Here is a 15,248-nt window from a genome sequence, read left to right on the forward strand (position 1 = left end):
AGTAGTAGTCGTAGTAATAAAAGTGTCAGCAGAAATCAGGCAGCATCTCCACTTGTCTGCTTCATATTTGGACACACTTTCCAGATGCCTGAAAGCTCCACGTTCATCTGCTGAAGTAATTACACACGAGTTCAAACACCGTGAGGATTTCCGGCCACCATAAAACCGAGGAAGGAGGCAGGTTCTGCCAGCTCCCAGAGAAAAACATGTTCCTCTGTGAAATCTGTGTACTACAACACATTTACAAAACAAAACAAACCTTGTGAATATTCCGACTGACGCTGGTAAGACAGTGTTGTTATATTCTGTCCTGACATGGGCTGAACAGCCACGCAGAAAGGAAGAAGCCACTGCTCTAAAAACCAGATTACAGTTGGTCTGATAAAATCTACATTTAATGTTTGATCATTATGCCAGTTGTTACATTTGGAGTAAATCAGTGGAAGCTTTGTAACCCAACTGTGAAGTCCTGGTGAGGCAGCATCATGCTGTGGGGCAAGTTGGAGTAATGAGGAAAGAACATCATGTGAAAAACTGAAGCAACATTTCAAGACATCAGCAGAAACTGACAATAAGTATTCAGCCACATGAGTCACAAACTGGCTCATAGGATAATAATAATTATTATAAAAACAAAGAGGCTTAAAGCTGCAGCATACAACTTTTACAAAAATATGTTTTTACTATACTTATTAAAACTGTCGCCATATTGTGATAGTTTGTTACAAGACAGAAAATTTATGGAAAAAATCTAGCGCCTTGTCCGGCTGCTGCCACGGCTCATCGGTTGTTTTTATTTAAAAAAACAACCGATCAGAACCTGGAGGAGGTTCTTAGCGCTGTCTATCATCCTCATGTACTCGCTGGTGAAAAAATAACTTACCGCTACATCAGTGGCCATGCTAACTAGCATTAGCTCTAGTTAGGATTTGTTGACTCTTGAAAGGAGGGCGAGATTGTGATTGACAGCGCTAAGACCCGCCCCCTGGCTCTGATTGGTTGTTTCTAGCTCGCAGAGGGAGAATCAGAGGAGCTCAATTTTCTCCCATGCTGTACGGTCATGACATAGAAACAGTTTGAACAAATATGTAGGCAAACATTTTCTTTTAAAGTTACATACTGCAACTTTAAATAATAATAATTATTATAATAAAAAAACCAAAGTGGATTAAGCATAACAAAGTCTTGGAGTGGGTATCATAAATCCCTGATTTTAATCTGAAGTCTGAAGGAGAAAACATTTGATACAAGTTTTTCAGTTTAAAAGTCTATTCCACCAAATTCTGCAGAGATGTGTGGAAATTTATAAATTTAAAAAGTTTTGCAAAGATCTTGAAAACATTAGTTCTCTAGTTAGTGTGATATTTACCGAACAAAAATAATTTGTGAATCCTAACTGACCTACAGTAGGAGAAACCTGGTTTGATTTAACGCCAAACTGTGAGAAAATGGTGCCTTTTTATCCAATTTATATGGAAGAATCTCCTATAGCAGTCAGTCTCGCAACGAACCTGAATAAGCCTCTGACTTAAGACTGTTGTATTACGCTCATATGGCTGGCATGGGAAGCTAACAGCTCAGTATCTTTTCATCAGAGACGATATTCCACAGTCACATGCCGTGGATGACATCATCAGCTTTTAGGAAGCTCTGCTAATCCACCTCGTTTGCTTCTGCCGCTCCTCTTGGAGTCGGGGAAATGATCTTTGCCCATCATGATGGATGGTAGAGATGTTTTGAACTTCCTTCTCCTCTCTCCGCTCTTTGCTCTGCCTCCATGAAGCCTCCTTTTTCAACTCTGGAATTTGGGGTCATAGGTCAGGTATTAATTGAGATTTTGAGACGCTAATCAACCGCAGCGGGTTGTAAAAACAAAACTTTGTTGTCCCAAAGTAAAAAAAATAAGAGCACAACATCCAAAGTCAGATGGAATAATTGTTTAAAAAAGTAAAAAATTATGAACAAAGTTTATGAAAACAAGAAATGGTGCTGATTTCTTGTTTAATTCAGGTCAGTAAGATATTTTGCGTTGCAGATACACGTGTAAAAACCTTTATTCATGCTTTCCACATTACTTTTAGCAATTTATTGATTCAGAAAACGTGTGGGAAACAAAAAAAAGAATTCAAACCCAATCATTGGCTCGTGCTTTTGCTGTCTCTGCAAGTGTCAGAAGGTTAGAGGTTAGCGCTGAAGATAAGCATTTATCTAATATGCACACATCAAAAGTCTTAGTGAAACCTGTTTGTGGCCTAAAAAAACATTGGTTTCCAGGCACCGAGGGGAACCTTTATTGGTTTTATTAAATAATATGGCGTCTAAAAGTAGAACAAATATGAGAATAATTAAGTTTTATCAGAAATCAAACCTATTTTCTGTGTAAAACCTTTATAAATGTGTGTGTAAGGGGAACTGAAGGGCAAGGGTCGTTATATGGGCGCTTACAGTGGTAGTAAACCAGACTTTATGTGATATGAACGTTAAATTGAGTGGCAGCAGTAAAAAAGATAATTACTCCACTGCCTGCTTTAGAAAAGAGAGTTCAAACAGGTGAGAGGTAACCAGAGACAGATGACAGGAGAGGAGGAAGAGGAAGAGGAGGAGCGGAAAGGGTTAAAAACTCAGCCAATAAAGGCCAACCCATCTCAACCCGACGGTCCAGAGAGCCGTGAAAACTGAAGCTTTCATCCTCTGCGCTCAGTCTGATGGCTCTGCGTCCCACTGAAATGTCTAAACATTAAGGGAAAATAATATTTTTATTTTTAAAAAAAAAACTTATTCCTGCATATCAGGAAAAAAACCTTTTTGTTTTGGACTTATTAAATTTTGAGCACTGATGGGACACAAGAGAGCAAAGCTGCAGAAGTTAAAGTCGGCGGTGCGACCTGAGGAGCAGCGCGTTGTCAGAGGCTGCGGGGAAAGTTGTGCGTTTCTCTTTCTGAGGCTTTTTTCACTAAAATAAATAATGTCATCTCTGCAGGGAGTTTCTGCTGTGGCTCTTTTTCACTGCATGTTGACAGCTGCTGCACTGGTGAGTTCATTTCTACTATAAATTATCATTTCAAAGAACACAAGTTACTCAGTATTTTGGTTTTTTTCAGCAAGACTGATTGAAGAAGTAATTGATTTCACTAACTGAATCAGTTTTCAGTTTGTTTACCTCTAATTTTGATTAATTTATTCATTTTCTGTGTATTTCTACAATATTTTGTTACATATATTTGTGGAAAGATGCTTATTTAGTATTATGTATTTATTTGCACTGCCTTTGTGGCTATTTTTTTAAATTTTCTCTGTGCTTTTTTGCAAATATTAATTTGGACCTGTTTATAAAACTTCTAATAAATATTATTCAAACAGGTTCTGGTTCTTCTAGAAGAATATAACTTTAAAGTATTTCCAAAAGTGGAACATTTAACTTATTTGTGGTTTAATCTAATTTTTTCACTTCTGAATACATTAAAAAAAAACATGTCAATGCTTTGATAAGAGAGATATTTCTATCTTTTTCCTAAATTTTCCAAAGATTTTAAAGGGAAATGTTGCAAAAAATCGACCTAAAAAGAGAAGCAAACTTTGGCTTTGTTTGGTTTCTAAAAGTCTAAACTTTGTCAGGCTGTGGGAAAATACAAAACATAGTTTTTAAATGATAACATAAAGGCTTATCTAATACCTGAGGTGAAGAGGGGCCAGCTTTAGGAACAACAACTGGAACCAATTTTGATAACCGTGCTGGATTTATCAACAGCGACTCTGCAGGACTGACACTGAGCTGCAAAGCTGCTAATTTTTGGTTCCATTGCACGGTTTTGTTGTTCCTTAGACATGAACCGCACCCTTAGTGGGCCAAAAAACATCTGTTTTATTACAGAAAGTAACATATGACACAAACAGAGGCGTATAATGCAGATAGCCTCAAGGCAGTTTATTGAAAACAGACAAAAATTCAACAAATCAACCGTGAAAAGAAACATGTGGATGTAAAAACCATCAAACTAAAACACAAAACAATTAAACTAAGAAAAAAATATGACTATTTATTTATATAGCACAACAAATGTCAACTAAAGTCACTTTTTAAGAAATAATTTCAGTTATATTCAAATAGTTCCTATCAAACAGAACAGTAAGCTGAAGTAATTATTCAAAATAGTTAGAAAAGTTTAAGTCTAAGGAAACCCAGCTCACAGGGACAAAAATAGGAACATTTAAGCCTAATTTTGACCTAAAAACACATAAAAATAAAAAAAATTACTAAAAAGAAAAACACAAAGTAGCTAAAAATACATAAAAAGTGGCTAATTTAGTCCTCAGCATGCCTGGAATAATAAGTTAGACTAGTCAACGGATAAAAAGAGAACAAAAATCTCTAAAAAGTTAAAAACAGAGCAGGGAAAAAATGTGTTTAAACACGACCAAATATGTACGTCGGTCCAAGTATGTAGCAAAACAATCAGCAGTCATATCTCTGTGATTTATTACAGCCTCAGTTCTCAGCAGGACTAGCAGGGGAGCGTTTTCACACACATGTTGCTTCATAATCCAGGTTTCAGCTGGAAGTCAGTCAGAAAGCTTTCATTTAAAGATTTTTAGTCTAATTACACTCTCTCCTTTTTCTCAGCTTTAATTTACTGACTTTTACCATTAAATGTTTTTTTTTTGTTTTGCACATTCAGTGTCTTTGTTCTGTTTTCTTTTGCCCGGCCCACCACACTATCGGTTCTGAAGTTATCTGTTCTACCAGGAAAGCTTAAGGGTGTCTTTAGATGCTGTTTTTACTCGTACACTGCAAAAAACACAAATCTTTCCAAGTATTTTTGTGGTACGAGTAACTTTTCAGCACACTACATCTATTGGCAGAATATTTCACTTATAACATGGAAACAATGTCTATTGACTTAAAACAAGCTGCTATATCTTGCTGAAAAATTACTTTTGTCTTATTTCAAGTGTACTAAGATATTTGCAGTACAAACCAGACCAAAAATATTTGGTTTATTTTTGAAACTTTCTCCCAGAATTTTTACTCACACAAAATCTTACCAAGCATTTTTGGTCTATTTTCTAGTGCAAATATTTTATAACTCTTGAAATAAGACATAAGTAACTCTTCAGCAAGATATAATAGCTTGTTTTAAGTCAACAATTCCTAAATATTGATGAAAAAGTTCTAGTTCCACTGGCACCGTTACCTAGCAACCCCAGCCAATCCCTGCCCGTTACCTAGCAACTCAGTTCCAGTTCCACTGGCAGATTATTTCACATATAACAAGATATTTATCCCATGGTATAAGTGAATTAATCTGTCAGTGGAACTAGAAGTTTTTCATCAAATTTATACAAATATCTTAGTTCACTTGAATTAAGACTTCCTTACAAGTAACTTTTCAGCAAGAAATAAGAGCTTGTTAGAATCAATAATAACTTTATATTGATAAAAAAAAGTTGTAGTTTCACAAGCAGATTATTTCATTTATAACAAGACATTTTTCCACGTTATAAGTGAAATAATCTGTCAGAGGAACTAGAATTTTTTCATCAATATTAAGGAATTACTGACTCTAAACAAGCTCTTATTTCTTGCTGAAAAGTTACTTGTAAGTAAGTTTTGTCTTATTTCTCGTTTGGATTAGAAATAAGAGCAAAAATACTTGGTAAAATTAGTGTTTTTGCAGTGTACTACAGCCAGACATTGCGGCCTCTGATGAGGTGAGAGAGGCTGTGGTTTCTTTCATGTTTCCTTCAGATCTTCTGCGGCTTCCCAAGCGAACTGTCGGATGTGCTCTTTGGAGGACTTTCTGTTTCTGCGACGGCTCCGTCTATAGATAGCGTCTCTCAGAAAGTGCATTCCTGGCTCATCGGGATTCTTTGTTCCCCTGAAAACGCAGCACTTAAAGCGATGACGTGACCCAACCGAACTGCAACCCTTCAATCTTCTCCGCTAGAAATTACCTGTCTGCTGCTCCTTGCGTCACAGATCCTCCAGCTTTCACTCGCCGGATCGTGAGCACACAGCTACGTACACCTCCGTGTCTTGATCACTAAATCTCCCCTCGGGTCGATTTGGAGTGACGTCCCGCTGACAGAGTTACAATCTCAAGATCAGTCAGCCTGAAAATCACTTGGCTGGAAGATGAGTCCCGCGAGGGTTAATGCTCTCACACGCCGACAGGGAATGGATGTAAAGACTAATTGTTTTGCTTAAATGCAACATCTGTCAGGAGCAAAACCTCTTGGTACAAGAGAAAAATGTGAAGGACCTCCTTTTACTGATGTTGATTGTTTTTGCTGAAGCACTAAATCGATGCATGTTGAAGTATGATGGTGGCAAATGTGTTGTAAGAACCTTCCACTGTAAAAAAACACAAAATCTTACCAAGTATTTTTGTTCTGGTTTCCAGTTCAAATATCTTAGTTCACTTGAAATAAGACAAATCCTACTTAGAAAGTACATTTTCAGCAAGATATAGTAGCTTGTTTTAAGTAAATATTTCCTTAGTATTGATTAAAAAAAAGTACTAGTTCCACTAGCGCTGTTACCTAGCAACCCCAGCCAAGATCAGCCCGTTACCCAGTAACCAAGTTCTAGTTCCACTGGCAGATTATTTCACTTACAACCTGGAGAAAACATCTTGTTATAAATAATCTGCAACTTTTATCAATATTAAGGAATTTCTGTCTTAAAATCAGTTCCCATCTTACTGAACAGTTACTTCAAAGCTTATTTTGTGTTATTTCCAGATATTTGTAATAAAACTAAGAGGAAAAACATTTTGTAATATTTTGTATTTATACATTGGCAATACAAAATAATGCCAAATATTTTAATCTGGTTTCTAGTGTAAATATCTTTGTACACTTGAGTTAAGACAAAACTAATTTACAAGTAACTTTTCAAGAAGATGGGAGCTTGTTTTAAGACCAGATTTTATTAATATTGATAAAATGCACTGGTACAAATTGCAGATTGTTTCACTTATATCAGGGGAAAACCATTTTGTTGTAAGCATTTTTTATCAATATATCCAGCGGACTAAGATATTTGCTATAGAACTAGATAAAAAATACTTTGTAATATTTTGTATTTGTACTTTGTTTAAGGTAATCTGCACTGCAAAAACACACAATCTTACCAAATATTTTAGTCTTGTTTCTAGTGTAAACATCTTTGTGCACTTTAAATAAGACAAAAAGTAACTTTTCAGCAAAATTGGAACTTGTTTTAAGACAAAATGTTTTAAGATAAAATTGCAGATTATTTCACTTATATCAAGTTAAACTAGAACTTTTACATCAACATAAGGAAGTATTGACTTAAAACAAGCCCCTGTCTTGCTGAAAAGTTACCTGTAAGTTTGTTTTTTTCTTCTTTTAAAAGTGCTAAGATAATTTCACTAGAAACTAGATCATAAATACTTGGTAAAATTAGTTATTTTTTCCAGTGTAGTTGTTGTCACCATATATGCAACGTGTCCAGTACTGGCTGAGAACAAACGAGGGTTTTCCTTCAACCTGGACTTGAGGATTGACGTCTTCAGAGGAACCCCCACCGTCGCTCTGAGCTCTGAATGAGAAACGCAGCTCACTGCTGTTAGCTTACCTTTTATGGCTCGTGCCAACAGTGTCACTTAACACATATCAAGTTATATGAACTGGTCCAGCTGGGATTTCGTCTGTTTAACAAGAATTTTGTTTGGCTTCTGAGGAGGGCAGCTGTGAAAAGAAAAAGCCCACATCCTTCACTCCAGCTGACACATAAACCCAAATACAGAAAGGTTCTGACTGCCTAAAACCACAGCTATAAACTACCATAAAGATGACCTATTATGCTTTCTTAAAGAGGTTAGGATAAGTTTATGGGCTATACAAAACATGTTTATTACTTTCTTTTCCCACAAAATCAATCTTAGAGAATCAGTTTTTGCCTGTTTTGAGTTCTATTTAGAATGTCCATGGTTGCTAGGTAACGGGCTGGGCTTGGCTAGGGTTGCTTGGTAACAGTGCAAGGCCTGTCAAATTCAAATAAAAAAAATACTTTACTGATCGCAAAAGGAAATCAAACATTGTTGTAGCTCATTGTTTTAAACTCTTTACAGAGTTATCATAGATGATGGCTGTTGGCAGGAAGGATCTCCTGTAGCCGTCTGTTTTACAGCGTATCTGAAGAAGCCTCTGACTGAAGACACTCAGTTTTCCCAGGACAGTCTCGTAAATTTTCTTGATTTTGTGAAGAATACTTCTTTGCATAAAAGGTTGAAACTGCTCATTCAGTTATTTCCAGAAAACGCCTGGGTGTGTTTTTGATTTTTTTTTTTAAGAACTTGGGTTGTTTTTAGAAACAGTTGAGAAAAAAAAATAGAATTTTACATAATAGTAAAAAACCCCTTCAAAAGTCAATTTGCAGGTAAAAAACAAACAAACAACAAAACATTTATTCTCTTAAGAAAGCTAAAAATAACCATCTCCAGTCTTCCAGATAGCCAGAGATTGATTGACATCTCCGTCACCTCTTGTTCTCCGGTTGACTCGCAGCTTGTTTTGCTGCTGTGTTGTGAAATGTTCCCGGGAACACAGAGCTGTCTGTGTAGCTTAGCTCTGACCAGTGCCGCCGCGGTGCTGAGGACCCGGCCGTCTTGTGGTCGGCCGCTGCCCTGCCGCTGAGCAAGGCGAGGTAGCAGGGGTTCATCACATACCACACCCCCGCACAAAAATTTCACAACACCTGGAGGCAGCACATCAGCTCCTTGAACGGCTTGACGGATCGCTTTACTTGGAAAGAGACTTCTGACCTTTAATAGAAACGTCTCTGTTGCTGTGGGAATTTGCGAATAATCGAAAGGTTTGAGCTCAAGGTGTTCACAGACCTTTCTTGTACGAAGAAGACTGAAGAGTCCGGATATTCTCTTCTCCACACAAAGACAGTTTATGCAAACTACTCTCACTTATTTTTAGTTAAACGTAGGAAATATGCTTTTTCTAGACACCAGTAGGTTAAGTGGATATTTAACCAACTTTGAAACAATTCATTAAAATCGACTGGATTTTAGCGCAGACCAGATTTGAGTAGCAGCTAGTTACGTTTACTCGAGTAACTTTTTTGGAAAAAAAAGTACTTTTAGGAGTATTTTTACTTTTACTTGAGTAATTGTACTATGTAGCATCACAACTTTTATTTGAGTAAAATTTCTGGATTTTCTACCCACTGAATGAAAAACAAACATGTTTTAACCAAAAATTCACCAGACAGAGACACACACACCTGATGTTTTGGCTAAAGTTTCATACGTTTTTTATTAAAAGAATCTGATTTGAAAAAATATATATTTTGCCTGATTTTGTTAATTTTTGTTACTTATATGAATTATTGTCATTTTCATCACTAAAATACCAAGATTTTCACTTAACTTTCCATCTGATGATGTAATTTTTAAATGTTAAATGCTTAATTTCTTTTTACTCTACTTCACTACTTTTTACTTTTACTGGAGTAGAAAAATGTTGAAGTATTGGCACTTTTACTTGAGTACAATTTTTGGGTACGCTGCCCACCTCTGGCACAGACCAGGTTTTTAACTATAGCCAGTGGTTAGCAGTGCTAACCCTTAAGCATCATAAGCAATAATTCTGCTAAGGCTAAAGCGCTACACCAACATGGTAATTAGCAGAAGCTAATGCTAAAGTCCTAATGTGCTGAATTAGTGCTCTCAAAAAACACACATTTTGCATTTCTGTTTCATTAAAGTGATGTATTCTGAACACATACCTGCCCTGTTCTCAAAGTTTCATGAAATCAAAAACAGAATGTGAGAAAACAGAACTGGCTTGTAAACAGTCTTTACCAACTTCAAAATAAAAGCATGAGTATAAACATTTACCATTACTGTAAGAGTTCAAAACAGTTGATAACTGAAACTTCAACACAGACGAGGAACTGAAAGTTTACAAAGCAGATAAGTAAATAGAAAATAACACAAAAGTAACTTTTCAGCAAGATATAGGAGCTTGTTTTAAGTCAAGGGTTCCTCCGGCAGATTATTTCACATATAACAAAACTTTTATTCATGTTAGAAGTGAAATAATCTGCCAGTGGAACAAGTACTTTTTTTAAAATCAATATAAAGGAATTATTTACTTAAAACAAACGCCTATATCTTGATAAAACATTACTTGTAAGTTAGTTTTGTTTTATTTCAAGTGTACTCAAATATTTTCAGTAGAAACTAGACCAAAAATACTTGGTAAGATTTTGTTTTTTTGCAGCATAGATTTTAACTGATCACCTTGAAATTTGCTGTTTTAAAGAACGAAGTCAAATAAATAATTTTCCTTCATTTGAACATAATTACCAATTTGTCAGGTTGAAATAAATGGTGTATATTGTCATTCATTAAAATGTTTAGGTAAACAGAGATATTTGTGGCTCTTGGGTTGAACTCGTGTTTCTGAGAATGATGGAAGTTTAATGTTATCTCGTCTGTTGCAGATAGACTCCGATGACGTCATCACACGAGACGAGCAGATCTTTGTTCTGATTGGTGCACACGCCCGGTGTGAGAGGAGCATCCGCGCACAAATGGCCCTCATCAAAGGTCCGTGTGCCGCTTGCTTTCATGTTTAGGGGATATCTGCTGAATAAATATGCAACAAGAACTCCTCGCTTGTATTAATTATCTTGTATCAGATGTAATATCCAACCAATATCCTCCTGAGGGTTATCTGCGGCTGCAGCGCAGATTTATTGTAATGGGAACATTTTAATTTAGGCTCCAAAGAAGAGGCTGTGTCAGAGCCGATGAATTACAGTTGCCTTAGGAGGAGGATTTCCTGAGACGAAGAGCAGCACAAAGAAAACATTGTCAGAGTAAAGTGGCTCTAAGTTACTGCTCCAGTCTTCCCAGCTCGACTTTATACAAAGTTGTACTGGTGTAGAAAGATTTACTGGGTTGTTCCCAATTTGAGATCTAAATGTTCTCGGACTAAAGCAGAGATCCCAGTACAACACTGAGACTTTTAGAGAGGAAAAAGGAAGAGAGATGGATGGATGGATGGATGGATGGATGGATGGATGGATGGATGGATGGATGGATGGATGGATGGATGGTTGGGTGGATGGATGGATGGATGGTTGGATGGATGGATGATGGATGGATGGATGGATGGATGGATGGATGGATGGATGGATGGATGGATGGATGGTTGGGTGGATGGATGGATGGATGGATGGATGGTTGGATGGATGGATGATGGATGGATGGATGGATGGATGGATGGATGGATGGATGGATGGATGGATGGATGGATGGATGGATGGATGGATGGATGGATGGATGGAGGGTTGGGTGGTTGGTCGGTTCGATGGATGGATGGATGGATGGTTGGTTGGATGGATGGATGGATGGATGGATGGATGGATGGATGGATGGATGGATGGATGGTTGGTTGGTTGGTTGGTTGGATGGTTGGTTGGATGGATGGATGGATGGATGGATGGTTGGATGGATGGATGATGGATGGATGGATGAATGGATGGATGGATGGATGGATGGATGGATGGATGGATGGATGGATGGATGGATGGATGGAGGGTTGGGTGGTTGGTCGGTTGGTCGGTTCGATGGATGGATGGATGGATGGTTGGTTGGATGGATGGATGAATGGATGGATGGATGGATGGATGGATGGATGGATGGATGGTTGGTTGGTTGGTTGGTTGGATGGTTGGTTGGATGGATGGATGGATGGATGGTTGGTTGGATGGATGGATGGATGGATGGATGGATCAGTTATCCAGGTAACTCTCTCGGCTGAATCCCAGCTCAGAGAATCAACTGTCTAAACTTTAACACAGTTTCATGTTAAAGCCCATAAACCATTTCACACTTTAAGCTCTTGGCTTCTTCACTGTTTAAACACAATAAATTCAGAGTAAATGAGAGTTAAACTCTTTAATAGTATCAAACTTTAGACTAAACCATGTCAAACTGCTATATTCTGTTTATTTTGCTCTAAAAGGAGCAATACATCTCATTTAACAGTCACTTACACTTTGAGCCCATTAGTGAACCATTCGCTGAGGCAACCAATCAAACAAAGCGACGTTTTGCAATAAACTTCTCCACAATCTAATTTGTGTGGCTTCCAGCCGGCTATCAGAAAGAATCTGCTTTTCTGACTCGAGGGCATTTCTGAATCCAGGCTCCAAACGAGGGGAAAGCAACAATGGCAGCACCAGAAGCTCTGCAGCTGCCGCTAGCAGTTCGTTGCTTTGCAGCTGGATCATGACTCAAACAGAAAAAACGATTATAAAAAGTCACAAATCCAAGGATTAAAGTCTTAAAAGGAGCAGCTGTGGCTTGGTGGAAAAGACAGAAAGTTCTCAACGGCAGGGAAAATGAAACTTTCCTGTTGAAATGTTATGAAATGTTCCAAATATTTGGAAAAATGCTTCACAACATCTTCAGCGTAAAAACAAACTTTGGGGACGAAAACAGGAATTCACAGAAAAGCAGTAAATTTAGATTTAGGAGAGGATTCTCAATCATCTCCCCAGTGATAGCAAAACTGAAATGAAAATAATTAAAAATAATTTCAATTATCAAAAATCACAACCAAGTTATTTAATCTGCTGCACAAACAGCAAAAATAATTCAATTACATTTATTTTATAGTTAATTATTGTACATTTTATACATTTATCAACATTTTATAAGAACTATTATAAAGTATTTTATTTAAATGTTTGCTAAATCTGTCATCTGTAAAGTATTTTAATGATTTCTGTTGCATGATGTGTGTCTGTAGCCTCTGCTAATTGGGATAAACTAAACAATAAACTATAATTATGTCTAATGATGTTGTTAAAAGAAATTAATATCGAATATTTTAGCTAAATTCTGTGAATTATAATTAATTATAATGGTTCAATCACCAAATTTACCTTAATATGTATCAATATGCACAGTGGAAACCGTCTTAGCACCAACGCAAAAGCTAACAGCTACAGCAGGGGTATCCAAAGTGTGGCACAGGGGCCTTTTGTGGCCCTAGAAATGATTTTGATCGGCCTCTTACCACAAATCAAGAATTATAAAAAGAATTAAAGCTGCAAGCAGCCTCGGGCGGCCCTCGCAGCAAGCGCCGCTCCGGCCTATTGGCCACCGCGGGGGTTCCGGCCACCGCAGAAGCTCTCGCACGATTTCCAGAGCCGCAGCCCGCTCCCCACCGCAGAAGCTCCGCCGCAGTTTCCAGCACCGCCGCCCGCCAGCCGCCGCAGAAGCTGTCGCGCATTTTCCCCGCCCGTCCACCGGGCGATACGCGTGAATGCGTTCTGCGGCGCTGCCCGACGACTGTCAAAAAATCTGGTGCAGATCGGTCGATGCATCGAGGAGATACAGCCGATGTATTAACTTAGGGGGCGCAGTGGAGCCAAATTACATCTCAATCCCGTTGGGCTCTTTAGAGGTGAACAAAGGTCATACATATCCAGTTTGGAGCCAATCGGATGATCCATGCTTGAATTAGAGCCAAACGTATGAATATGGCGAGGGACTGATATTCGCCATTTGGCCACGCCCACACGGTTCAGCCAGCAGCGAGCAATGACAGAGCTCATCATCCGAATCATCTTGATTAGGTCAAGAGAGCCATAAACAGAGCTTTCCAAGGAAAAAAACGGCACTTCCGGTTCCGAGGGGGCGGGGCTTAGATGACGTCATAATGTGATGACGTAGGATTGACGGGCAAGCCTCCAGGATCACTCAGGCCAAGTTTGATGCAGCTCGGTCAAAATATGTGGAATGTAGAGGCAAACGTATACGAACGGCGTTGCCGCCATTGAAAACTCTTGGCACTTTAAAGCAAGCGAGACCAACTTCCTATCTGTCATCCAACACAGAATCACCTTGATTAGGTCAAGAGAGCCATAGATGAAAGTTTCCAAGGAAAAAAATAGCACTTCCTGTTCTGAGGGGGCGGGGCTTAGATGACGTCATAATCTGATGACATAGAATTTTCAGGTATCACACCAGCATCACTCAAGCCAAGTTTGGTGCAGCTCGGTCGAAACATGTGGAATCTAGAAGCAAACGTATGGCATCGGCGTTACAGGTCACTTCGCCACGCCGCCACGCCCAGCTGCTATCTCAAAGCCGGTCAGGGTTGGAATCCTCAACACACCAACATGTCTTCTGTGTCTGGACACAGTTTCATGTTGATTAGGTCAAAGGGCTAAGAGAGCGACCGCTCACAGTAAAACATGACACTTCCTGTTCTCAGGGGGCGTGGCTTAAGTGATGTCATCATTTCACTACAGGGTATTTTAGGACATCCGATGCCGATCAATCACTGAAAGTTTGGTCCCTCTATGTGTTTTTTTATAGGAAATATAAGAGTTTCGTGTTTCATGGCGAGTAGGTGAACTTTGACCCCTGCTAACCCCCCTTCAACATACTCCAAAACTCACCAATTTGATAACTTTAAATCAAACATGCCTTATGATCAGACTGACCGAGTTTGAAGTCGATCAATCGAAATCCCTAGGAGGAGTTCGATCAAATACGAAGGCTGTAAACGTCAAAATCGAGGAAAAAAATGGACGTTCAATACAAAATGGCCGACTTCCTGTGATAGTTGGCTAATAACATTAAAGGTAAGTTCTGAGTCTTTTGGTGAGCTCTACAAGTGTACCAAATTTCATGTCTCTACGATGAAATACGTTCATAACATTGTGTCAACAGAAAATTGCTAGTTGCCGCCGTTGAGCAATTTTTTTTGCGATTTTTGCGACAACCTTAAAATTCAAAATTTTTAAATTTTCTAGTCGCGACCGCCAAGTTTGGTGAGTTTTTGAATATGATAAAGCCCCCAAAAAGGCGCCTCTTTGGGGGGGCAGAATCGTAATAATAATTAAAGCTGCAAGCAGCCTCGGGCGGCCCTCGCAGCAAGCGCCGCTCCGGCCTATTGGCCACCGCGGGGGTTCCAGCAACCGCAGAAGCTCTCGCGCGGTTTCCAGAGCCGCAGCCCGCTCGCCACCGCAGAAGCTCCGCCGCAGTTTCCAGCACCGCCGCCCGCCAGCCGCCGCAGGAGCTGTCGCGCATTTTCGCCGCCCGTCCACCGGGCGACACGCGTGAATGCGTTCGGCGGCGCTCCCCGACGACTGTCAAAAAATCTGGCGCAGATCGGTCGATGCGTCGAGGAGACACGGCCGATGTATTAACTTAGGGGGCGCAGTGGAGTCAAATTACATCTCA

General features: G+C 39.0%; 1 protein-coding gene across 1 annotated transcript in view; it reads left to right on the forward strand.

Moving 5' to 3' along the window:
- Positions 1-2,683: 2,683 nt before the first annotated feature.
- The window catches only part of pth3r (parathyroid hormone 3 receptor), a 65,172-nt gene continuing 52,607 nt past the window's right edge, over positions 2,684-15,248 (forward strand). Inside the window, exons 1-2 of the mRNA XM_032573415.1 lie at positions 2,684-3,031; positions 10,484-10,589. Of these exons, the coding sequence (XP_032429306.1) occupies positions 2,966-3,031; positions 10,484-10,589 (172 nt within the window). The 5' untranslated portion in view covers positions 2,684-2,965. The remainder of the gene's footprint in view (positions 3,032-10,483; positions 10,590-15,248) is intronic.

This window comes from Xiphophorus hellerii, chromosome 10, assembly GCF_003331165.1.
Source record: "Xiphophorus hellerii strain 12219 chromosome 10, Xiphophorus_hellerii-4.1, whole genome shotgun sequence".
Lineage (NCBI taxonomy): Eukaryota > Metazoa > Chordata > Actinopteri > Cyprinodontiformes > Poeciliidae > Xiphophorus > Xiphophorus hellerii.